The sequence below is a fragment of the Homalodisca vitripennis genome, unplaced genomic scaffold (genome assembly GCF_021130785.1).
Source record: "Homalodisca vitripennis isolate AUS2020 unplaced genomic scaffold, UT_GWSS_2.1 ScUCBcl_3966;HRSCAF=9823, whole genome shotgun sequence".
Taxonomy (NCBI): domain Eukaryota; kingdom Metazoa; phylum Arthropoda; class Insecta; order Hemiptera; family Cicadellidae; genus Homalodisca; species Homalodisca vitripennis.
This window is the reverse complement of record NW_025780073.1, coordinates 25,534-52,036: the sequence shown is the minus strand read 5'-3', so window position 1 is coordinate 52,036 and position 26,503 is coordinate 25,534. Positions and strand designations below refer to the sequence as shown.

Sequence of the window (26,503 nt, the reverse complement as noted above, 5' to 3'; positions counted from 1 at the left end):
AAATATTTGTCTCTTAAGACTCACTTGATAAATTCACGGCTCTCTGGAAAAAAGAGAGAACCATTCTCATTACATAACACCATTCATATAATTGCTAAAATTCACACACAACATTTATATATTTGTACTCTTGAAGAGTGTTCTCAATCGAATACTCTCATTGGAGGCTAAATGTTTTTTTTCCATTCCCAGAAAAAAATACTATGACGTGTGATTGTTGAACGTGATTCATGAGTTGAATAGCCACCTTCTGAAACTGTCATTCACAGGATTGGAATTAAAATGTATAATTTGTGAATGTGAACGATTTTCTTTTAATGGAAGAGATGGTTGTAAATATTTATCTTTATCATGATTAATATTATTATTAAATAATTGGAATATTAATTTCCATAAATTAATATACAATTATCGAAATCGACAATGTATTTAACTAATGTGTTTTATGCTATGGTGTTTTGGGTTGAAGGCCTAGGTTTGAATATTAGGAGGTAACCTACATTTTATAGTTAGGTTATCATAGTAACAATTTCTTGAAATTGACCTAGTATTCAAATTTTGAATATATATTGGTACACTAGGGTCATGTATTCGACCAGAACTGCACCAAACAAATATCAAGATTCAGTTCAAACATTGGAACATGCCTATCAGAAAAAAGATTGTGTTGTATATACTTTTGTTGCTTCTTGTGTTACTTTGGTTCATAGGTGTAAAAAATAGAGGTGAGTTCGTGTTCATATTTCTTTTCCATTACTACTTAAGTGTATGTCTTTATTATTAAACCCATGCTTAGGTAGTTTTCAGATGTTTTGTGGTTGTACCCTATTTTAAGTAATGCCAAGAAACAAGTTTCTTTGCTTAAAATATAAAAGGTAATGAGAATAATATGAAGGTTTTGTATTAAATCTAATACTAAGGTTGTATGTTTTGGTTAGAGTAACAATAAATGGTATTATCTGGAGGTAACTATTTTTGGAAGGATTTTTCTGGGTAGGGTACGATAAGCAGACCCGGTTTTTTATATCGAAATTGGCAAACGATATTGGACATTATAAGATTAAAGGCCGAGGCGGCAAATCACGAATTTGACGTTATCAACGTATTTCTGCTCACCCTCCTGAACAAAAAATATATATAGTAACTAGTGGGTGCAAATGACAAATAACATGATTTTAGGGGGTATATTCATAAGTAGTTAAGTTTTTAATGTTCAGTTTGTGTGCTGTGTCTGGAATAATCTGTTTTACTTGAATAATTATCTGCGGCCGGGACTGATAGCATATCTGTTATCTAAGTTCTCCGGGGCATGAGTCAGTGCTTCACAAGATATTGTGTTCAGTAGGCTAGGTCGGATTGAGTGAGTGCGGTACAGATGATGAATCAAACCAACCCTAGTGAATTGTGTGTGTCAAAGTGTTTCGTAGGGCACGTAAAGAGTTTACGTTTTAAACCGAAAACAAAATTATCTCCTTATTAACTTGAACATGGAATTTTTTAAAAATGAGTGTATTTATATTCGTCGTGCGGTCTTTTTAAACCAGGAGACTTTGTCGTTTCGTTGCAATAGGAAAATTAGAAAAAAGTAGTAAAAAAAAAAAGGGTACTTTGGGATTATACCAACCACACCCAGAGACATGAAGTCGTTATTTGACATTTTGCTTCTACTGATTACTAGATTAACGTAGAACAATATTTCGTCAATATAAAACAGGAATTGTCTCTTATCTCGCGAACCCCTCCCCATCCTCAGAACAGAGGTCAAAGTCGAGCAGTCTAGTAGATAACGTGATGGCAGAGAGTCTCGCCGACCGTTCAGCTGGTGCGTTCGCTTTGTTGTACTTCCGTGTTTTACCCCTACATTTCTCCAAACACAAAAATTCAACAAAAATCAAACATTACCAAAACAAAAACTAAACTCTTTATTGAAAAAACACACAAAACTTGTTTTTATTCTTGATCATCACACTCCGCCACCCCAAAATGCGAGTGCCTTCTCCAAATGTCAACGAAAGAAAAACATCCCTCGAGATAGTACCTATCAGTAAAATATCAAATTCTAGAGAGGCTGATCAGAAATATAAATTGAATTGTAATGGAAAGAAAGGCAATTATGTTACTGTGTCAAAAAACTTAAATAATTATGTGATGCTGCGCGGACTGCCGTAATCGGGATTCTCGAAAAGATAAGATAACAGCGACAACAACACCGATCCACACATACCCTGGAAATGTTTGTTGATTGATGGAATGTTAGTTTTTTGTTACTCAACTACATTGTTTTATAACGTTCTAAGTTCATTGAAAAAAAGTTTAAGTGTTGAGGGCATATAACGGAATCTGACCCCATTAACAATTGATAATCGTTGTAAGTTTGTAATTTCGTAATTAAAGAGTTGTTTTTTTCGTCCTATTCATGGTTTGTTTCTATAAATTTATATGTGTTCTTCATACTGGTGTGTGATCAGTATAACCCCAAAGTTAACCAAAAAAGTTTTAAATGTTGCAATTTTAAAAAATCGGCGTCGGGCAGGTTCATTTTTTGAAAGAACACGATTAGTTGGTACTTTGGGATTATTACCGACCACACCCAGACATTGACTTGTTCTCTGCCTCCCGAAAGGAAGCAATGTCAGCGAGAAGGAGTCCACTCTGTCTCTATCTAGAAGAAAATTTATTTTTCTTCCTATCAGATAAAAAGATTAAGGATATTCTCAATATTTATAATTATAACACTTGTTTTTTAGTAAAACTGCTGAAATAAGCCTGCCATCTTTCAGTAGTAGTGGTTGGAAAATCTCTGACATTCTTGGAAATGAAATTTTTTAGCCCGGCACTAAAAGGATTAAATTAACAAAACAATACTTTCAGGTACTTCCAATAGTCAGGTAGGTAGGTTAAGTGGAATTTTTGGATTAGTTGGTACTTGGTGGCAAAATCATTATTTGTTACCTTTTTTCCACATAAGATTACTTGCTAAATAATGGAATATATGGTGTTATCAGAAAAAACATCCTAAATAGGCCTATAAAGAAAAAATTGTTGAAAAATCAAATATTTATAAAACTTTAAAAATTTTATTTTATTGTGATGTTAAATATTTTTAAAATGAAAAAAGTTAAGTTTAATTTTTTTTTAACATGAATATTAATTTGTGGGTATCTGTGAGGTTAAAAGCTGACCCAGCAAATCACGAATTTGACGTTATTAACATATTCTGTTCAAACCTCCTGAAAAAAAATATATATTTTTTTAGGGAGTGCAAATGACAAATAACATAGTTATAGGGGGTACATTCATAAATAGTTAAGTTTTTTAATATTTTAATGTACTATTTGTGTGCTGTGTGTCTCGATATCTGTGTACTTCATATGTGTATGTCATCTGAGGCCGGGACTAAATAGCGTATCTGTTATCTGAGCACATCCGGGGCTGTGGCCAAGTGCTTCACAAAATATCGTGTGTACTGTAGTTCGGATCGGGTGAGTGCTTGTCAATTATGGATCAACCATCCCACTAGTTCGACGACGAATCGTAGTGACTTGTTTGTGTCAGAGTGTTTTTTTTGTTGTGGCATGTTAGGAGTTTACGTTTTGGACCAAAAACAAGATTATTTCCTTTCCCATGGTAAGTGTTCTCTAGTCTGTCCATCTATATATTAATATTGGTCTTTTACGTGAATTATCATGTTTTTTTACACTTATACATCAATTTCTTTGCATTACTTTTCAATTTATATTTCTGATCAGCCCCTCGTGTATTTGATATTTTACTGATAGGTACTATGGATAGGATGTTTTTCTTTCACGCTGATAGCTGGAGGCATTCGTCTCAACCCAATAACAACAAATTAATTTGTAGCTTGAAATTAAGAAAAAACATTGTTCTTTTGGGTTAAAGTTCTGCTCATTTCAGTATTATTTTACGTTTCCAAAGATAGCACACATCCCATGACGTCATCACAAGGTTGAATCATGGTCACAAAAGTTCACGTGACGTTTGACTGACGCAGATATACAATATGGAAATATTGCTCCGTGCATGAAAAAGTAGTTCCTTTTTTGTGTTCTACTACAACTTCCTTTAACACCAAGGCATCTACAAAATATATTTTCCTTCAGTTCAAAGCAATTTTTTTATTATAAATATGCTATAAGAGGTAAATGCAAAAAAAATATTAAACAGGGAATTTTAGTTTAAATTAGCATATTTATTGATAAAATCTAAAAATAACAATTTACTATTCTGTTAATTTTATTTAAATTCTAATTCTTGGTACAAATTAAATAAAACTGATAAATTATATAAAATCTATTTGGTACTAGAGCATTTCCTTATCTAAGGTTTCACAGATAAGATCTATCATCTTATTTTATCATCTGGGCAGATAACATATATTTGGTTAAGGATATATTTGGCTCTGGCTCTGTAGGACACACAGAACAGATGAGCAGGTGTATGGTGCTAGACAAAGTACCCCTCCCCCTGCTGCTGAGTGATGGGTCATCTATAAAATACTTCCTTATCAACTGTGATAGACATGACAATAGACAATAGACAATAGACAAATTCTTTATTTTACAAATTCTTTGAGAAATTGTAACTCGTCTCAAAATTTGTTACAGATCATATAAGTTACAATTGCGTAGTTTTACAAACAATGAATTTACAGGTAAATGTCCAGTTTGGTTGTTAGTTTTTGCTCTCTGTTCAGGTATTCTTCTAACGAGTAGAATGGATTTTGCAGCAGCCACAGCTTCACCTCCTTCTTGATGAATTTTGCCCACGCACCATGTCCCTTCAGGTCTTCTGGCAGGTGGTTCCACAGTTTTAAAAACCCATGTAAGAGGGTGCTTCCAATCCTCAAATAGAGAAAGTCGATGCCCAGGAAGATGAAAATCTGTCGCTCGTCTTGTGTTGTAATGATGTGTGTTACATCCTCTGGGAAAAACCTCTCTCGTGCACACAGGTTACTGCCTCCAGCACGTACAAGGATACAACCGTCAGAATTGAGAGGTTGATAAAAGCTGGTCGACAACTCTCTCTTGGCTGTAAGTCAGCAAGTGTTCCTCCACTGCTTTTTTTCTGTGTTACCAAGCACACGTTGGAGATTTCCTGCAGATGAATTACCCCAGACCAGGAGACCATAGCGAAGGTTTCGATTCAAATAAAGCAAAGTAGGCTGTTTTTGCAGAGGGTACATCACTTATTGATTTTATTCTTTTAACAACATACAGTCCAGTACCTAATTTCCTGCACAGGTTGTCAATGTGCGTTGTCCATTTGAGATCTTCATCTATTGTCACTCCCAAGTACTTTGCCTCTGATGCTGCTTGGACGTTAGGCAGGTGCCACAGTTTTGTTCCTTTTTTGGGCCCAATATGAGTTGCTGGGTTTTAGCTTCATTAACTACCAGGTTATTAATATGGCAGTACTGTACCGCCATGTTCATTGCAGTGAATGACTCTATCTCCAGGTTTTCTGGGGTTCTATCGGACTAAAAGTAGAACGGTATCATCTGCATACATCAGAGTTGTAGCAAATTCATCTAAGTACTTAGGTTAAATCGTTCGTAAATAGAGTAAAGAGTTTACAGGACCCAGAACTGATCCTTGGGGGACGCCCCTTAGAACTGGAAGTGGACTGGATCTGATGTGTGCAATTTTATTGTTTTGAGTATGCCGGATTTCAACTACCTGTTCTCTATTGGTTAGGTAACTCCTGAACCACTCAGCTTCAGTGCCCCGTACTCCCATGGTATTTAGTTTGGTCAGCAGTTGTTCATGGTCAAGGGTGTCAAAGGCTTTGACTTAAATCTAAGAATATTGCTGTTGTTGTATTTTTAGCTTCTATTTGATCTATTACGTATTCAATAAAACTAATTAAAGCTGTCGATGTAGATTTATTTTTGGTGAAACCGTGCTGTTGATCAGTAAGGCAGATTATTGTATGTCATGTAGTTTAGGAGACGATTAAGCACAATCTTTTCAATAACTTTAGAGAATGTTGAAATTTGCGAGATTGGGCGATAGTTTGATGCTTCAGACTGATCACCTTGTTTAAAAATGGGGATTACTTTAGATAGTTTTAGTTGATGTGGAAATCTACCAGATTGGAAGGACATGTTTATTAGAGTGGTTAAAGGGTAGGCTATTTCATGTTTACAAGCCTTCAATAAACTTTGGTGAGGATTTCGTCAATTCCTGCAGAGACTTTAGCTGGCAGTGAGTTGATCGTTTTGATGACTTCTTCAATTGTTGTGTCATATAGATAAAAAGAGCGAGTGTCAAGCTGCTGAATAGGACTAGGAGTTCTGTTCTTTAGAGGGTTGTTGTTTAAAATAGCAGAGTCAGCCATGGTCGTAAAAACAGTGTTGTGAAATGTTCCACAATTTGCTGAGGATCGTTGATAGTTTTATTGTCAATTTTAAGTTCTTTCAGTCCTACAGACGATTTCTTGGTTCTTCTTTCATTATTTATAATATTCCAAAGGGCTTTAGTTTTATTTTCTGAACGTGCTATTCGGTCGACCGTTGACTGACGTCTGAGTTCTTTTATCTTCAAGTCATAATTCTTTTTCTTAGTAGCAACTTCCTGCTTGTGTTCTAATGAGCCCATAAGAAGATAAACGATCATTGGCACCTAAGAATTCTTGCCTCAAAGTGTGCAGTTTCAGGGTCCCATAGTTTTTCTTTGCCTTTGCATTGCTTATATTTTTTATAAGGACATGTTTGGTTCAGTGCTGATGTAACGATGTTAGAGAAATTTTTATAAGCGATTTCAGTGTTCATTACAGTTGATGACTCTTTCCCAGGTTTCATTAGACAATGCCAGTTTTAAATTGTGGATATTGTCATCATTAAAATTTCTCTTTTTGTCCTTTAACATTACCAGTATCTTCTGTAAAAACATTGAGCGTGCAAATTTGGGGCTGTGTGGGTCAGAAATCCCAGAATTTAAGATCTTAATTGACACGTCATCCCCTTTTTGATTAGTACATACACAGTCAATTGATGTTTGTGACTGTGGTGTTATTCTAGTTGGAGGAAGAGGGATTCTTGTCATGTTGTAGCTAAAAAGTGTCTCATCAAATAGCACTTGGTCATGTTCGAGTTTAAGGCAGTCGATGTTAATGTCACCTATTAAAACAATTGGGCTCTTCCAGGTGGGCACCGTGTCTAACACTGAAGCAATCACACCCATGCTCTCAGTTAGTGAGCTCTGAGGAGGACGGTAGATGCCCATTATATAGACATATTGGTTTAAAGTTTTCACTCGCACCATGGCTATCTCGCACACAAGTTCAATACTGAAATTCTGCACTTGTACCATTTCCACCTGATCGCTTAGAGATGCTTTACAATAAATTGCAACACCTCCCTTCAAATGATTTTGTCGACTATATTCTGCTATCAAACAGAAATCTTCAAGTCGAGTGTTACTGATGTGATCTTGAGTCAGTCCATGTTCTGTTAGTACAATTAAGTGTGGCTTCACTATTTGGAGAAAATGGTTTAAACGGTCAATTTTATTACTAATTCTATCTACATTCTGATGAAGGACTGTTAAATTATGTATACGGTCTTTTTGAGAAGGGATTTCAATCAAAGGACTGGTTATGATTTTAATTTGCTGTTTGTCATGTTGCTGTGGCATAAAAAATTGTGTGGTTGGTGGACTTCAGCCTGCACAGGAGATCGAGGATGAAAGATAGGCAGTGAGTTATTTTTCTCTGTCAAGCAGTTGTAATGCTTGATCATGTGGTCCTTGAAAAACACGATGTTTTTATGGCAAAAAACTCCTCACATGTCTCATCCTTGGCTCGTGGCTTTGAGTTAAGAGGCGGGCTTTTAGTCAGTTTGAAGACAGTATCCGAGCAAACCACTGACGTATTTTCTATTTGCTTTGTTAGCTTGGAGTTAGATATCTGTGTTGCAGGAGCTACAACTTGATTTTGATTACTTGACCTATTTTTAGCCATTTGTAGGGATACACTAAAATGGGTCTTTGTTTTTCTTTTATTTCTGCTAGAGTGTATGCGTGGCTGTGGCCAGTCTTGAATTTTGTTGGCATAACTCTGAAACTGGTTCTGTAGTGCTTTCACTGAGTTTTCCGTTTGCTCTTGGCGGCTTTTCAGGCTTATCATATCCTGAATAAGAGTAAGGTTGTTTGATTTTCCAGAATTTTGTACCAGTAACTGTGATTGTATGTTTTCTGTTTGAGTTTCCGAGGTTTTATAAATTTTGATTTCCTTATCTGAGTCAGGATTCTCTTGATGAGACCGTTTAAGATTTTTTAAGGTTGTATGTAATTGTTTTATTTCTTTCTCATAGTTTAAAATTGCCAATTCTTTTTCCCTATCCTGTTCTTCGAAGGCTTGTATAAGATTGGTGTGTGATTCTTTTTCTCTACAAAATTGAAGTTCAGCTTCCTGTAAAGATTCAGCTAACCTGGAATTTCTGTTTTCTAGGGTTTGAATCTGACTTTCAAGTTCTTCAATGTTGGCCTCATATTTTATTTTCTCAAGCTCAAAAGTGACCCTCATGTGCTGAGTTAGTTGAGAATTCTTCTGTGTCATATCATACAATTCTCTTTTAAGATTTCTATTTTCAGCTAACAAAGCATTTCCAGCTTCAGCAGCTAGTGTGAGGGATGTTTCCAAGTCGTCAGGATCTTGAAGATTTTTAATCTTTATCATGAACTTCCTCTATCTCATTATGAAGTTCAATTTGACTAGTCAATGGCAGAGATTCGACTTTGGAGACGTTTGTTTGAAGAGTCTTTTTTACAGGTGACGCATTTCCAGTGATTTATTTCAGTACAAGTTATTTTTTTCAGAGCTTTTTCGCTGATACTTTGGCAGCCAGCATGGTACCATAGCTGACAAGGACCATTGCATTTTAACCCAGAGTATCTCACACCAACTGAACATGTGCCACAGGGATATTTTGTGGGCATTCTGAAATGTCAAAAAGAAAAATGAAAAGGTTAAGGTGTCAAACTAAATCAATTCTTTAAAGTGTGGCTACTTCTTTATGTCGAGAACTTAAAATTCAGATGTATGGATAAATCAGTTTTTTAAAGTTTGGCTGTTTCTTTATGTCAAAAATCTTAAAATTCAGATGTGGATAAATCAGTTTTTAAAAGTTTGGCTGATTCTTTATGTCAAAAATCTTAAAATTCAGATGTGGATAAATCAGTTTTTAAAAAGTTTGGCTGTTTCTTTATGTCAAAAATCTTGAGGTTCAATTGTGAGGATAAATCAGTTTTTAAAAGGTTGACTGTTTCTTTATGTCAACGAAGTCCAGGTCTAAAATATACAATATAATTTAGGTTGATTTGAGGTAGTCAACAACCATGTCGAAATGTAACATACTGTGAGCCAGTAAATTACTTAGTGTAGTTTGTCAGTACAGCTGCGTCTGAGGTCAGAGGTTGCAGTGTCAGCAGGTGGCGGGCAATGCTCCCGTCTGTGTGGCACACTTGCACTATCTGTCTGGCTGCCAGCCGTATTATTCAATTGGAATGTAATACGTGACTGTCAGGTGTTGACGTCATATGAGTGATGTCATATGGTTGACTAAATAAGGTTATGTGCTTATACTCTATATTTCAGTTATGCTTGAAGTTAGTTTAGCTTAGTTGTAAATATAACTTTATTTTGTAAAAAGAGCTTTTCATAAGCTGTGATATCTAGATGTGATGTGGCTGTAATATATCAGCCAGCTCGTTTGTCCAGGTGTTTGTGGCATCACTATCCAGAAGAGCTGTGTGAGTGTCAGTAAAATGAAAAATTATCTTGAGTCTTGAATCAGGATGTGTCAAATCATATGTAAAATGACTTACAGTACTCCAGGTAAGGTGTTGATAAGAGGCAATTTGTTGATTTTACCTAAAACCTTCACTATTTTACTGTTTCCTGGGACCACTTTCACTATCAGTATTGGCAGGTAGCCATTTTTTTTTTTTTTCGTCATATTTGGTGAAATGGGCTTGCACCTGCCATTTCAAAAGGTCTTTTTGTGAACTAAAAAACTCTTCAAGAGAACACAATGTGTAATATCAGATATACTCGTGTTTTACGTTCCGGTTTAAAGTCTACCAATTTCTGATATATCCGTCTACAGTGTGGGAGGGGAACTTTTGAGATGATTACAGATATCAAAAAGACAGAATAAATAGATAAATAGCCTGCCCAAGAATGAAGCTAACATAGTAGTCTGTCTAATCTTTATTTTTTATTACGCAATATAATTACTGTTGGTAAGTAGGTTGGTAAGTTATACATAGAAAAAGTTAATTTGAAATTTATGAGTGCTGACATGATCTGAGCTTTATTTAGGCATTATCTCAAGAGATGCTTTTATTTTTCATAAGAAATGTGGGGGGGGGGGGGGGTGAGTGCCAAACCTAAGCCACACTGATAGCCAGGGTTAGTTGGTACTTTCCTGACTTCAGATCATATTGGAACAATCTTGTACTTTTAATGATAAGATTAACTTCTTAATAATATGGGTAAAATAATTGTTACAGATCCAAATCAATATGATAACATGAAGAGGACATTAGAGCTGTATGAATACCAGGTTAGTCTTTTACATCTGTAGGTTATAGAACATGCATAATATGGGTGTCCTCCATTGTGTTGTGCCACATGTATGTTTTCCACACAATGGAAACATCATAAAATAGTAAATATGATATATTTGCTACTTTAACATTGACCATGTCAGAAGTATGACTAGTTTTAGTACTTTAAGAACCTACTTGTCCTCCTTCGTAGACTAATAGTTATAGATCACGGGTTTAATCCTGGGGAGGTCCAATCATGTACTTTAATACTTTAATAAATAAACCAGTGTATTTCGAAGCCAGCATAGCTTGTGACAATGAGGCTTAAATGAGATTAAAAAAAAGAACCTACTTATTTGGTAGAAACATATTGTTGCTTTTAATAGTAGTTATACTTGCTGTTTTCTTTCAGTACTCATAAGAATCTCTTGCTCTAATTATCATGAATGTTTAAAACTTTACATTACATTACCTATGACTAACTTTATGTGATAAAAGAATGTTATTCAACACACAAAATAGGTTAGTTAATCTGAAGCAGTAATAAACAATGTTACTATTGGATTAATAAGGTACTGTTAAATAAGTACTTATATTTTATTCTTAATTCAAATTCAATCAATCAATTCAATAATCATAGAAGCCCACTATGAATAGATTATACAACAATTGTCTAGGAATAATATTGCCATTGTTGAAATGTTTTACCAGTTAAGAGAGTCAAAGGAGCACATGGCCGAGACGATGAAGATGCTTGGTCGTAGGGACTGTGTGGTTTGGGATGCGGAGCTACCAGTCATCTACGCTATCACAAACACCAACTTTTGCGAGGCGGCCTGTCCAGAAAGCAGAGCTTACCAGGTATTAACTGCGCATTATTTTCTAATATTAAGCTGGGATTAGTGGTATTATTTGGTAAAACCAATGGAGAAAATAGGTGAAATAAGTGATGAAAATTGGTGAGAAATAACTACACTGAACTGTGATTATGTATGGTTGAGGCTTGCTGTGTGCGTTTACCTAGTTTTTAGCTAATCAATCAATCAATCCTCTGTCATAAAAAATTAATTTTCCTGGTGAATTGATGTAATTACAAACAAATTTCATGAAAAATAAGTTTTATTGCCATGTTAAAATTTGTTATAAATCAAAACTTACATAATCTTTGCAAAGATTGACAGAATGATTATAATCAGTTTTCTGGTTCACATAATGTCAAAACATTGATAACACACTTAAAATTGTTTAGATATATTTCAATAGTAGATATTTTTAGATATTTGCTGTGTATAAGCATCTTCTGCCAACAGATGTTAAACCATAACCTAAAAGGTTTAACATCTATCGACTGAAGACAGCTCATTACAGTAAGACCAAAATATCTCTAGATATCTATTAATTGTGTTAGCAACGTGATGTGAACAGAGAATCTTAATAATAATAGCACTGGTTACATAAGTAATATAATTGACAGAATATTGGCATTTGATATTGTTCAGCCCTTTTTAGAGCAGGTCATATAAATGACTAGATTATGTGAGACATCCCCGAAGAAAATGTGAACTGTAATTAATTGCAAATTTTAATGTCACATTGGTCAAGAATTTGAGTAAATTCATTGTTGGTTCGAGTGCGGAAAAAACAAGTATTAAATTTTATCTGTGATATATGGATCCTTTAATCGTAGTTTTATGTTTTTTTAAATGATCAGAATAAGGTTCTTACACAAAATTATAAAAATATATTTTTTAAATAGTGAAAAATGTATTAATAACAGGACACAAGTAATTTTACAATTCTCCAGAAATTTCTTTTAAGTAAAAGTGAAAGTCATTAATCAGTTTTTACGGTTTTTATTTTATAAAATCAAATTACTGTTAACAAATGTTTTGTAAGATTAGAATGTTTCCTGTATTTCACAATTTTTTTCAAAAGATATGAGAGTGTTGTAGCCACCATTGTTTTTTTGTATATATAAAAAAAGAGAGGTTGATATAGTATAAGGTCGACAGCATTGATAAAAAGTGCTTCAGTTACAGGATAGGGATTTAACCTGTGCTATCTCCAACTCAGATCTAAAATTCAACACCTTAGACCTAAATTGTGAGTTTCGGCTTTTTAAAAATGTGCAATTCTTTTAAAAATATCTGTTTCAAAAAGGATTGTGGGGTTAATTGCAGAAGTTAATCCTTATGTGTTGCAAAAATCTTTACGCATGTAGCTCATTTAAGTCTGCTCTTTTTCCAAATCCTGAAAAGAGAGTCAAGATACCGGTTCTTAAAACTTCTTGTTTTAATATTTTAAGCCACATAACGATAACATGTCTACTATAATCCTTTAAATCTTTCCATTGTTATAAACTAAGAAGTGTTGATATCTCACAACAGGCTGTCACACACTCTGATGTTAGTCCAGAATCTACACTGGATTGTGTGGTTGAGGACTCTGACCACAAGACTGCTTTAGTTACTAACCTGTTGACTGACTCCCGACTTAACTTTACTCATCTTAATGAACCAACACCAGCAGAGTGGAAACACAAACCCAAGGTAAATTTAGTTCGGCCAGTGTCCTATCTAATTGTTTGTATGTTTTATTGTATCATTTCTATTTTCCTTGATTCTTTTTGCAGTTTTTTACTTTAATTTACACATACAGTAGCTCCTCTATAGTCTGGCCCTGCGACAGTTCAGTTCCCCCAGTAATCTGGCCAGTAGACAAAGGCAAGGTGTCATCATAGCCGTCAATTTGCAATCCCAGCGCATAACGCCAGGTGTATTTAACAATTGTTTTCCTGTTTTTGAATAGTATACATATAACAGAGAAAGTTTGTAAGATATTTTGGTTATATTTTTTTTTTTCTTATTGTGTCGTTTGTAATTTATGGTGGTTAGTATTTGGAGTGTGTTAAGTTGATACATTTTGTACTGTATAGTTAATGATAGTGACAAAGGTGGGGTTGTACTGTACTGTGACTTTACTTGTGATTTGAAATATTTGATATTGGAATCAGCATTGTATTACTATTCTTTTATAAATCAGTAGTTGAGCCTTATAAACAAAAGTTTCTTAAAGTTGTCATTGATTTGAAACTTGGTTTGGACCGGGTGTATAATGCCAACGAAAGTGGACTTTTTGGAGGCTTAAAAAAATACTTATGGGTGAAGTTAGTGCTCCAGGCCAAAAAGTTTCGAAAGAAAGAATAACATTTATGCCATGTGCTAACTTTTTTTATTTTAAGACTAACATACATCTTTTATAGTAAGAATTGATTTTTTTAGGTAACAAGAAAAAATAATGTAAACATGTTTTTTCAATTGAACTGCAGGAATCCGACTTTTTTTTTTACACATGTCTGGTGTGAATTGTGTAGGACTATTAACGGACTATTCTAATAAGTATTCTAATAAATAGAAACAAACAAAAGGGAGACAAATGTAATAAGCAACATTTTAAAACACCTAATTCTTTCTTTGTATATGGCATATTCCCATCCAACTAAAAATTGTTCGAATTCACACTAAAAAAAATATTCTGGCTGTTAATAATTACTAATCATTATCAATATTGCCTTTAATTTCAAAATATTTTTGATAAGTGGTTTAAAATAGATTCAAATTCTATTTTTGGAAAGTATTTTACCATTTTAGAAAATAATCAATTTGGTAAAGATAAGTCAACTATTATAACAATATTAATTTTGTATTGAATCAAATATAGAATCTGCAGATGGTGTAGAAAAATTGGTAGGGATGTTTAAGTATTTGTCAACGTCTTTTCTTAGTTTTATTTTACATTGCTGGTTAAATCACAAAATATTGGGTTAATATAATTCTTTAAAATGCTTTCAGTCATACTGTATGTTAGAAATAGGCAACAATAAATTATTTTAGTAATAACATGTAAATGTAGTTTTGTAGTCAATTTCAAGTAAAAAATAAGCTAAATGAAATTATGAGTGCCCCAAAGAATCATTTTATGACCACATCCCTTTTTTTGTGGTATAATGGATATAAAAGTGTTTACATTTTGAAACTTCAAATAATCAGTGCTTCTTGTGAATGACTCAAATTTAAAGGTATGAGGAAGAAAAGAGATAATAATAAAAAGTTTTTGTTAACATACATATTTTGAGAATATAAAATATGTAAATTTAGATTAAATCAGTGAAGAAAGTGTATCAGTCTTTAATCTTATAGTAATCATTCTAATATGAGACAAACATAACAAATGAAGTTTCTAGGTGTGTAAGTAGCAATTTTTAATAGGATAACAGTATAAAAATCTGTTTTAATTTAAATAAATCTTGGTCTATATGCAATTGGGTAAATGTCTAATGTAGCTAAATTTGTTGTCTTGAAGTTAATCTACCATGCTCATGTACAATCACATGCTTGAAAACAGGCAGAATAAGGCTTAAAATAGGATCAGCTTCTCCTTGTATAAAACAGCATTTTGGTACCTCTCTTTTAAAAATGAACACACAGAACCAGCACAATCGGCCTTTAAATAAGGAAATTTTTCATCATTGAGATTGTATTCATTAAACTGTTTTAAACCAAGCTATGGTTAGAATGTGGCAGTGGGTATTCTATTTCTTTCTATTAGATTTTAGCAGGTTTCATAAACCTCAGTAATGTTGATATAAGGATTAAACTTTTTTATAAACTTCCTGAAAAAGCATGGCATGTGTCTATTTGTAGATTTAAAAAATGTTATAAGTAATTGGCTTGTTGATAACACATTTTTATTCTTTAAATTACTACTTAACCTGTGCTATTAGTATTTTAAAATTTTTATAATTAATATTTTGTAAATAGTTATATTTCCTGTTATTTATTTTACTATTTAATTTACACTGTATAAAATGTTTTAGATATGTTATATAATAACATATCTAAAACATGATATATATAAACACCATATTTTTATTTTATTTTATTTTTGATTAGCAAATTGTGGCATTATTCACAATTATCATGTATGTATAAAATTTACTTTTACCTAATTTTGTAAATGTCTAATCATTACACTTGTTTTGTGGGATTTTAAAAGCTGTGATAGGAGTAGGCCATTTGTTATAAGAAAAAAGTGATGTTGTCCATTGCATTGTCATAAGTGCTTAAAGACAATAAAGATTTCTTGATTCTTGATTGATTAGCTTTGGCAGTTTAAATTCAACTACAAAAATTCCTCTGTCTCAACTGTAATGTTGATGTGAAAGGAGCCGAACTGGGTAAAGCCACGTGGAGTGCTACAGAGAAACCGTGCCCTTGCCTGGCTCAGGGATAACCTCAATCCTGACACTGACAGAGGAGTTGTTTACTTTGTGGACGATGACAATTCCTACAGCCTGCAGATATTCAGTGAGGTCAGTTATGCTGTGTTACCATTGTGTTAAAACTTGTAGTCTAATGTGTAGAATTAATATTTGGATTTATGGATAGGTGTGGATAACAAATTTAGTAGTTTAAATAAGGAAGTCGTGTGAAATAGCTAGTTATTATATATCTAATCTAAAGTTAATTCATTTTTAAGAATCCGGTGAATATTGGGTTTAGTAGCTCCAACGTTAACTCTCTAAAACCACCTTTACAATATTCTAATGGTGTAAACCTTAAAGAAATTGGAATTGTAGCACAGAAACTAATTAAAAATACCAGGTAACATATCAAGATTTCAGATAGTCTGAGAATGAATGCCTTTGTGCTTTAGCATAGGCTGCTGCAGCACACATCTCTACAATGCTGCCGGCCAGTAAAAAAACATCTCTTGAGACAGTACCTAATATAAAATTCCAGAGGATCTGATTACGAATAAATGAGGTATTAAGAATTTTAATTCTGAAGGAAAACTGTACATGGGTCATATCGTCCTTTATGTAAATAGCGAATTATAGAATAGAATATATATTTATTGCGTTGACAATATATATATATATAGATATAAATATATATATATATATATATATGACATTGTATTGCCAATAGTCAATGATAATACCAACTTTTCATGGTATTTATCTTAAAAACTAAATCCATCCTCTTGACTTTCCTTAGAGCAGGCACACATTCATAAACATACAAACAAACAAAATTCGTGGGATCAACCCAGGATTGCAACACTGCCACTAATATCAATCTCTTGTGTGGTTTTCCATGAACTTGCCAACTGAGTAAAACGCACAAGACATCAACGTAATCTAGACCCACGACCTCATTTCTTCTATTGAATGATTTTACAGAATATATATGCCAATAAACAATTATGTTTATTGGCATTTATCACGGGAAAAATTATTTTTATATAATGTGTAATATTTGCGTAACTCATACAGATAATAAAGTCATGAGTTTTTGAATCCTGAAAAAGCTTCATGCAAGGTTCAGTTTTTAATAATTTTTATAGCTTTTTTTGTATTAAGAATATTCTGTTAAAACTTACTACAGTTATTCCTCCCCAGATTCGTATACCATGGTTTACCAAACTTTGAAACAAAGCAAAATACACTTTTTATCAATACTTCAAAACTAATGGTGTTTAATAATATTTTTAGCGAAAAATAAATTGAATTAAGCTTTTTTGAAATTTGTTCAACGTGGCATGAAAAGTTCAAATTAGTGTCAATATGAACACCCGAAAATTTGGCATTAGTGCTATTTATGGTTAATCTTCCAAAATTGATAACATTTGTTTTATTTTAATTTAGCTTCAATGCATTAGCAGAAAACTAGGTTTTCAGGTTTATGATACATTTTGTAATATTAGTATCCAGCAATTAAGATACTACTCCCTGACAATCACTGATGTGTCATCAGCATATTGAGTGGATTTTATGTTATCAGCATTAATACTTTTAGGTAAGTCGGCTAAAAACACAAGAAACATTATAGGACCTAGTATTCAGCCTTGAGGGCATCCTGTATGGCTTACTTCCTAATTGGACTCAAAAACCTTTCCTGAATTTGATAACTGCACTTTTTTTTGAGAGGTCTCTGATTAAAATAGCTTTGTAAGAGGTTGAGTCTTAAATGAAGTTTTGCTGTACAGATGAGGTTCACGAAGGAAGTGAGTGTGTGGCCAGTCGGACTGGTCGGAGGGCTGCTGGTGGAGAAACCAGTTGTCAACGAAACAACAGGTCGAGTGGTGGGTTGGAACAGCCAGTGGAGACCTGAGCGGCCATTCCCCATTGACATGGCAGGGTTCGCTATCAACCTGCAACACCTCCTCAGACACCCACAGGTGCCTCTAATTTTAAGTGCTATCAGTATTGTAAATGTGTTTTTTAGCAACTGTTTCTTTGGTTTCGTCTGCATAAGCCCAAAACGGCTTAATTCAAGAGTTATTGTTTTATTTTAGTTGTAATTAGAGCCAAGACATCTAACATGGATTCACTTAGTTAAATATGGAATTCTTTCAATCCAGCATTTACAAGACTTAGTACATTAATTGTCCTGAGCATTCAAGTCTAGGAACCAAGAGACTCCAGTTCTCCAGACAAAATAGGTTTCTAGTATGACTAGTAACTTTGCCAGCTTAGTTAAGCCATTCAAGAGATTTTCAATGAAAGAGTAATTAAGATTCAGGAGTCCTGTAACAAAAAGTTAAAATGAATCTGATGTAACAAGACTTGCACATTTAAACTTATGATCTTGGTTAATGAGCTTAAATAATCTTTCTCACACCCAGAATCATTCTTTCTGATTCATCAACTCTTCAAATTCATTAAAAAGCCAGTACAAAAAGATATTGCTGGAAAGCTCATCATTGCTCTTGGCATTGTTTTACTGGTCAAAGGAAACTGAGATCTCTTGAAATCTCCACCCATGGTGTCAGTTAGCTAAAGAATTCTCTTTGATTGAAATACTACCGTCACATGATTAATGGGTTCTCACCACCAGCTTTTATCTTATAACTGTGCTGATAATGCTTGTTTTTCACTTCAACATTCAAATGTACACACTTCAAATGTAATGTTTGTCTTGACATTGCATTTCCGGATTTTAACTTGGTTTGTAGGTGGAGTACTTCAGATACCCGAATGGGCTTCACTTTACTAAAGCTGAAACGTTCTCTGTCCATAGGAAATTTAAGATTTTATAAATACAATGTAGGTACTCTGTTCTTTATATATACATCTTTTACATTAATCAAACAGTATTGTAATGTTTACATTTTAGATGAGTTTTCCATTTTTCATGATAACATTGTCAGACCCATATATACCGAACAAAATAGTAAAAGTGACAAAAGTCCAATACAAGAAGCTTATATAAATATGATGGACAGTTCGTAGAGGACTCTTTCACAGTTCCAGCTATTGACGATGTTGGATCTTACTACTATAAGTGACTAACTTGCGCGAATTTGGAGAGTACTCTGCTTTCGTAATCTTTTGATGAAGAGCAGTTGATTAGCAGTTGGAATCCGACTTTGTAAACATGTGGGTTTGTATCAAGTACCTTAAAAACTCTGAGTGATGTTCCTGTGTTTATTGTCAAAAGGTATATCTGGTTGCTGTTTGTATCATTGTATCATGTGAAGTTATGGATAACACAGTTTCCTTCTGTCTGGTCCTAATTTTAGACAGTTTCTTTTTTTAGACATTGTACTAAAGGTATTTTAAAAAGTGTATACTTTACTTAACCCTAGAACTGGCGGTCATTTCATCCTGTAGTATCGGGCTGTTTTGGAGCTTCGCGCAAGGTTTTAAAAAAATAATTATTAAAAATATATATAAGCAATATAAATAAAAGTATATATTTTTGTGTTACAGGATTAAACGTAGGATTACACTATATTGTAAAATTAACCATACAACATTTTTTAATAAACCCTTTTTAATCAAATATAAAATTAACGAAAAATATTTCTTAAATTTGGGGGGGACCATACCTAGCAAATGAAGTTATAGTGAGATATATTTAAAAGTGAGATAGCCATTCCGTGTCAAATTATAGCTAGTTTCAGAAAAACATAAACATTATACATATTTATGAAAACATCATAAAGCTATAGAACAAAAAGCAGCGATGTGCATAAATTCTGAAAATCGGGTGTACAGTACACGTAAGACTTTGGTAAAACAAGTTTTTCTAATACATTTATCTATGAATACATGTTATATTGCATATTTTCTTACTTAGAATAAAATAGAGTGTACAGTACTAATAAAATAATTTCCATAAATTATTTTTTGAAACGTAAAAAAAGTTACATTTCGCCATTTTTCAAAACTTTTTCAAAAATTTTCATTCAGCAAAATATAAAATGGTTTCTAAAGCTTGTACTATATATTCAAAATGTATAAATTTATGGTTTATAAGTAATAGGAAATATTATTTAGTTTTAGAAAACTATAAATATAACTAAATATATGGAAAAATTATAGAATAACCCAAACAGTTTATTATATATAACCAAAGAAATTACAGGAAATATATATTTTATTGTGAAAACTATCTATTTACCAAAACTAAATAGTTACTTCAGAGCTAAAAGAGTGTGCTATAAATAATGTTTAGTAAGTGAAAACAATAACAAACTATGTGAAATGAATTTTAGCCGTCATTTTGCCATAGCCTACACAGAGCCAATAATTTCTCAAACATATTTCAGTAAATAGAAATCGATTTATTCTAAAATATATATGTTTACACTACTACGACATCCAACAACACACTACACATTAAATGCGACACTAAAACACGCATAAAACTATTAAAACTTACAGATATCCACAGCTCGGCACGAAAGTGATACTGAACGGCAGCGGCAACATGGCGGTCACAACAAACTGTGTCGCGTTTTCTTTTACGTTCAAAATAACAAGCTTGCTACGTCATAACCATAATACAAAGAGGAATAAAACTTATCTGTCCCCTAGCATTTTTCTTCCTGAATCCAATGGTGCATGAATTAAATCGATACGTTGCCGGAGTATATTGTAAAAAGTAATTATACGAGGGAATGTTTGACAGACAAAATTATGTCAGTTAACAGTTAAAGGGTTAATAAGAGAGTGTGTCATCTTTTGGCTGCTACGAAGTAATCATTTTAAATAGTGGCTTATTCTGTAGTTGTGTAACAAGTCTATTCTGTGTTTTCTGACTCACTAAAGATTTCAGACAAGCTCAACCTTTATTTATCTATTTATTTTTTTTTAGAAAACTTCCTGCTTTTGTATTTCCTTCTGACCTCATTAACTAGACTGGATCAATTTTTACATTTTTTAAAGGAGATTTTGAGTACAGTTTGATTGAATGTATCTTGAAGTGTTTTCCACACTCTTGAATTTACAAGTTTTTTAACACTCCAATATGGAACCTTCATTTTGTTCTTGTTTATAAATGACAACATCCATCCTGAAATGTGACATCCAACTTTATTTAATTAAATATTTCTTAAATCAGCTAACACAATTTGTAATAATGTTAACCTTTATATAAATCAGCTGCAATAAAGTCAATACTACATTTTAAGTATAAAGGTAATTAGATTATTCGTTAACTAATTTAATAAATAACATAATTTTACTTTCTTAGCAATGAATGTATCAACTGTTAAGAATCATTAAACTTATAACAGTTTAATCACCAAAGAAATATTTTAACTTTATCATGACAGTTATCTAATCTATATTTCTTTTGCTAATTTAATATAGGAAAATATAATTATTTTATTTGATACACTGTCATTCATAAAAGTTTACTGTGTATATATTTTCAATAAGATATTAGTTTATTAGTTCATATTTTGAAGTGTGTTATCCAAGAATTAATTAAGTATACTGCTACAATAAACCCTTTACCAGATTAAACTTTTTTGTGTTTTGAAATTTTTTTTACAGAGTCTGGAAATGGCATGTTAGCTTGTGACTTATTTGCTGGCACTCAGTGTGTTTTAATCAAGCATCTTTTTCTCAGATTTTGTATAATTGGACCACAGGGGTATTTTGGAAATTTGTATTGTTGAAGGTTCTTGTGGTTGGGTGGCATTGGTTATTGGAAGGATTTTTAAAGGTGTAAAAGTGAGTGGGACACCTCATAAAACGTGTTTCTTACATATCATGTTCTTTAAATACGTTTTTTCAACTCCATTGTTAATTAAATATTGTTTGTTATACCTCACATATTTTATTCCGTAGTTCTGGTTAATTTGTTAGGGCTTATGTCTCATATAACAATGGGTTTTGACAGGTTAAGTTCCAGCTACAAGTGAAAGGGGGTTGGCAGGAGAGTGAGCTGTTGACACACTTAACTACCAAGGAGCGGCTGGAACCGTTAGCTGACGGCTGCACCAAGGTACCGTACCATGTAGACCAGCTTCAATCATTGCTATGGGCAGTGCAACTCGGGACTGGAAGTGTACTGTTATTTAAATCTAACTTTTTCACTTGAGCATTTTAGTATTTGGTTCTTGGTTTGAGTAATTTTTTTATCTAGTCAGCAGGCTCTTTCCACATCAGCCCATTTTCCAAAAGTACCAACCAAAAACACCAAAGTGTTTTTCGACCTCTTGGCAATGTTTTATATACAACTTGTTATAACTTTTTTTTTTTTTCAACATATCCTGATAATTCTTTTACTGTATGCCCTGATAAATTTTGTTTGAAAAGAAATAATAATGATTATTAGCAAATTTATATAAAAAAGTTAGAGCAAAAACAAATGATATGGAAATTGTTTTAGCACAATAAAGTGTTATTAAAATATTTGTTGTATTTTTCCCAAAAAGTGACATGCATAAAATTGGTATGATGGTGAAGTATGAAAAAACGTATATTTATGGTGAATTTTAAGTTTCCCCCTCGTAATATTTCCATATTTCTTCTGTTATTCCACTCCAGACTAAAAGATTTGCCAATTTTAAGTTGAGTACCTGATGGCCTGTTGCGTCATAGGGATTTTGCCACGAAAATTGTTAATAAATGTATTTTTTATACTTTTTGCACAAGAGTTTGGTCTTTAGTGTTGAACTGTTGGAACTGGTCTTCTCTTACTTGTGTTTTAACCCTATAAGTGGCGGTCATTTGTGGTCTCAGTGGCAGGCCGTTTTTTGGGTAAATTGCCGTGATCGTTAAACTTATTTTTAGAAAATATTATCTAAGTGATAACCTAGCAACATTATATATTTTTGTTTTCCTTATGAACTATAGAATAAGAATAAATATAATATTTGGTGCCTTACCATTATTTTCAGATTAATATCATTGTAGATGTGTAAAAAAATTTTTTTAGAAAAAATAATTTTTAAGTTCTACTGTCCGTCACTTTGAAACTACTGGAGCTACAAAATAATGTCAAATTCACAGAATATACACAATTTGATTCTAAACAAATTACTTCATATACATTTTTTTCTATTTACAAGAACAAAAAAGTTAGGTGGGAAAAACTAAATCTATGTATAAACTGGTTTTTTTACTCCCGAGTCACTAGAAGGGGCTTGTCTTTTCCCTCCCAGTAGTGTAGGGTCTATAATAGTATAATAGTGGCTTAGTTTGTCATAGCACAGTATATTTCGTAAATATAAAACAGGAATTGTCTTATCGCAAACCCCTCCCCATCCTCAGACAGAGGTCAAAGTCGAGCGATCTAGTAGATAACGTGACTACAGATTCTCGCCGCCGCATTCTTGTACTTTTCGTGCCGAAGTGTCTGTCGAGTGCGTCGCTTTGTTGTAGTTCTGTTTTACTGTGTGTGTAATAGATTAGTGATGGGTGACACTATGAGAATTTGGGATTTACCCAGGAGCGAAGAGGGGGCCATTCGTTTTTTTACAAGATCATGACTAGTTGCCTACATCTAAAATATGCGTTGCGGTCGGCAGTTGCTGCTGAAGGCGGAAATCCACTACACTCACTCATCCTTGATATTGCTGCTTTCTGGGCGTCACAGGAAACCCATTAACAATTAATAATCATTGTAAGTTTGTAATTGAAGAGTTGCTTTTTCGTTCTGTGTTTTTTTTTTTTCTATAAATTTATTTGTTTGTGTTCCTCATACTGGTGTAGTCGGTATAAACCCAAAGTACCCCAACATTTTCCATGACGAACGAATAACCTAAACATTTACCGGTAACAAACAACGCGATAAACAATAATATACTGACAATAACAGTACGCAAAGTCGCCAAACAAAACAGTGACGAGACGAGTAGACAGCTGTTCTCTTGTCTGCCACCAGGTCAAACGAAAACCGTCGGAATCATTTAAGCCAGCAAACATTAGTAACATGAATACACACTATACTATATGATATGTATAGGAAATTTCATGTAGAATACGATAGTTCAAACTAAGCCTAAAAATAATGGACGATTGCGGAGCAACGGCCTTAAATGTGAAGCGACGGCTGTGACGGCACTTGCCACTTTGCGGCGGCGTGAATCATACGTCTCAGACGGCGCTTGCCACTTAGAGGGTTAAACACTTGCCACCCTCCCCTATTCTAAAGAAACCAATGCAGGGGTTTCTGTCATGAACATTTATTTTTCTGTGCTATTTTAAATGCAACTCACCATCGAGGTGACCACATATGTTTCTTACCAGCCTGTCACAATGTAATTTATAAAAATGCAAAATCGATATTAGAGCAGTCCGCTCTAAAATACTTTGGTCGTGGCTGGTGTGTCTGAAGCCCACCCTTCCATACCATGCACCCAACACTGTTTCTAATAATGTATGGAAAATTACTGATCCATCTCAACATCTGTTTCAATAAACAAACTTCATAAAAATACTGTTATTGTAAACACCTATACATATTTCATTCATCATAGTGGGAACAGCTGTATACAGTGTGAGTTAAAAGTGTGGATACACTCTGTTTAGTTTTTTATGGATAAAGATGGAGGGATGGAACTCAGGATACCTTTCTAGGAAATAGAAGTGTCCATTTTTATTCACTGTTACAAACTTTGCCCATTTCCCAAAATGGAATTTTTTGTGGGAGGGGTGGGGCTCAAAGTTTTTAAATGTAAAGACCAATTAAGTGACACCTCATTTGAAAGGTCTTGATAAAAGAAGAAGAATAGTGGAAATTAGAGCTTTCTATATCAACTCAGTACAAAATGGCAGCTCATTGAAATTAAATTAAAAGCATGGATGGATGGATCCTGCTCAACTTTCAATAGACAAAGGTTTTTCTTTTATCCATCTTTTGGGCAAAGTTGTAACAGTGAATAAAAATTTCACTTCTATTTCCCAGGAAGGTGTCATGAATTCCATCCCTCCATATTTATTAATCAAAAACTAAATGGATTGTATCCATACTTTTAACTCACACTGTATATCATACTCATAGTATCAGTAGCAATATGGCAACCAACCCTCATATGTCATTAAACTATTTTTGTTTGGGGTTACAATAGTTGCCAACACTGTTTTTAACATATATGAAGACTATTATTGTTAAATTGTTGTTGTTATTGTTAAAGTTATTGGTTAATATGTTTTTACTGCTTATCACTTCATTAGCAAAAAGTCCTAAAATTGGTCCTACGATTGGAAAATATAAATTCATGTTCTTTGAGGTGTAATTAAACATTTCAGGTACATACAAACTACTATTGTTTCTTACAATAGTAGAAAGTAATGAAAGTAGTGGTTTTAATGTATTCTTCAAGTGTTATTTTTTCTACTTTCAGGTGTATGTGTGGCATACAAGGACTGAAGCTCCGAAACTAAATATGGAAGACAAACTGATTGCAAAAGGAAAGCCTTCTAATAAAGGAATAGAAGTCTAGACTGTTTATAACCAAACCACTCACAGAAAAACAGTTGATAAGAACAGTTCTTTGTTATATTCAAAAGTTGTGTGATAGTGGAAGTTTATTTGTAAAACATTACTTGTGAAGTTGATCAACAGTGTTTTAATTTTAAATAACTTTATTATATTAATATGTAACTGTTGTATTATGTTAGTTAAGCCATTGTTTATCTCAAAAGTATTTTTAATTTTTATAACGAGAACAATAATTGTTTCTAGACATTTAAAAATGGTGTGATAGTGGAATTTAAGTCAATTTGTTAAATATGTGCTTGAGGAGTTGCAAAACAATGTTTTAGTTTTAAGGAATTGTGTTATACGTGTTTGTATCTGTTGTATTTTATTAGTTAAAACTGTTAATTTTTATTGAAAGTTTTGTAAATCATTATAGTAACAGTTTTATAGCTTCATTGGTGCATTATGATTTTACTTAAATAATACCACTATAATAAACAATTATAGTTTAAGAACCGAATTGATATTGTATAAATGATTTTCATTGCTCTATTTGTTAAGATATTACACATTATTACAAGAAATTAATTTATAGACTATATAAGTTATTTTAAAATCAATATGTAGGTAATTGGTATTTTAACTTATATTAAGTTTGTTGAATCTCAAACCTACCACATTTAAAAGGTTTTTTGTATATAAGATGATGAATATCTATAGACACTATTTTTTTTTTTTTTTTTAAATTGCTGTTACAACTCTTTTGTTCTGTCTACTTACCCTACTTTCTGACTGAAATACCATTCCAAATAGAGATAAGATATCTTTTCAATGTCTAATTTATTTTATTTTTAACAAAGGTACAATAATACTTCACACAAAAATCTGCAATATTTTACCCTTTTAAATGCACATTAATTTCTAAAAATAAATGCTTGTTTTAGTCTCTGTTGCAGGCCATATTTACGTAGTTGTTGATCTTGCAAATATCTTTTACAGGTTTTATGGCATTAACTATTTGAATCTCGTATTTGTAACTTGTAAATTTGTAACTAGTTTGCTAAGGCTTCAAAGGTGCTATAAACTATAAGCTAGTTTTATATTTAGAATTGTAACAGAATGTTTTGGAAGAGATGGATGACTGTTACAACACAAGGGTAACGTAATGTAAAGTATACTCATAGAATAAACCATGTATTAGTTATA

The 26,503-nt window shown here is 32.9% G+C and overlaps 1 protein-coding gene across 1 annotated transcript; it reads left to right on the top strand.

The window, feature by feature from the left end:
* Window positions 1-641: 641 nt before the first annotated feature.
* LOC124372749 (galactosylgalactosylxylosylprotein 3-beta-glucuronosyltransferase I-like) lies at window positions 642-26,503 on the top strand. Its single transcript, XM_046831161.1, is given in 10 exon segments — window positions 642-725; window positions 10,533-10,585; window positions 11,283-11,384; window positions 11,386-11,432; window positions 12,959-13,001; window positions 13,004-13,120; window positions 15,796-15,942; window positions 17,622-17,813; window positions 21,770-21,874; window positions 25,221-26,503. Coding segments are annotated over 10 exon segments (987 nt in total). The 5' UTR covers window positions 642-643; the 3' UTR covers window positions 25,320-26,503.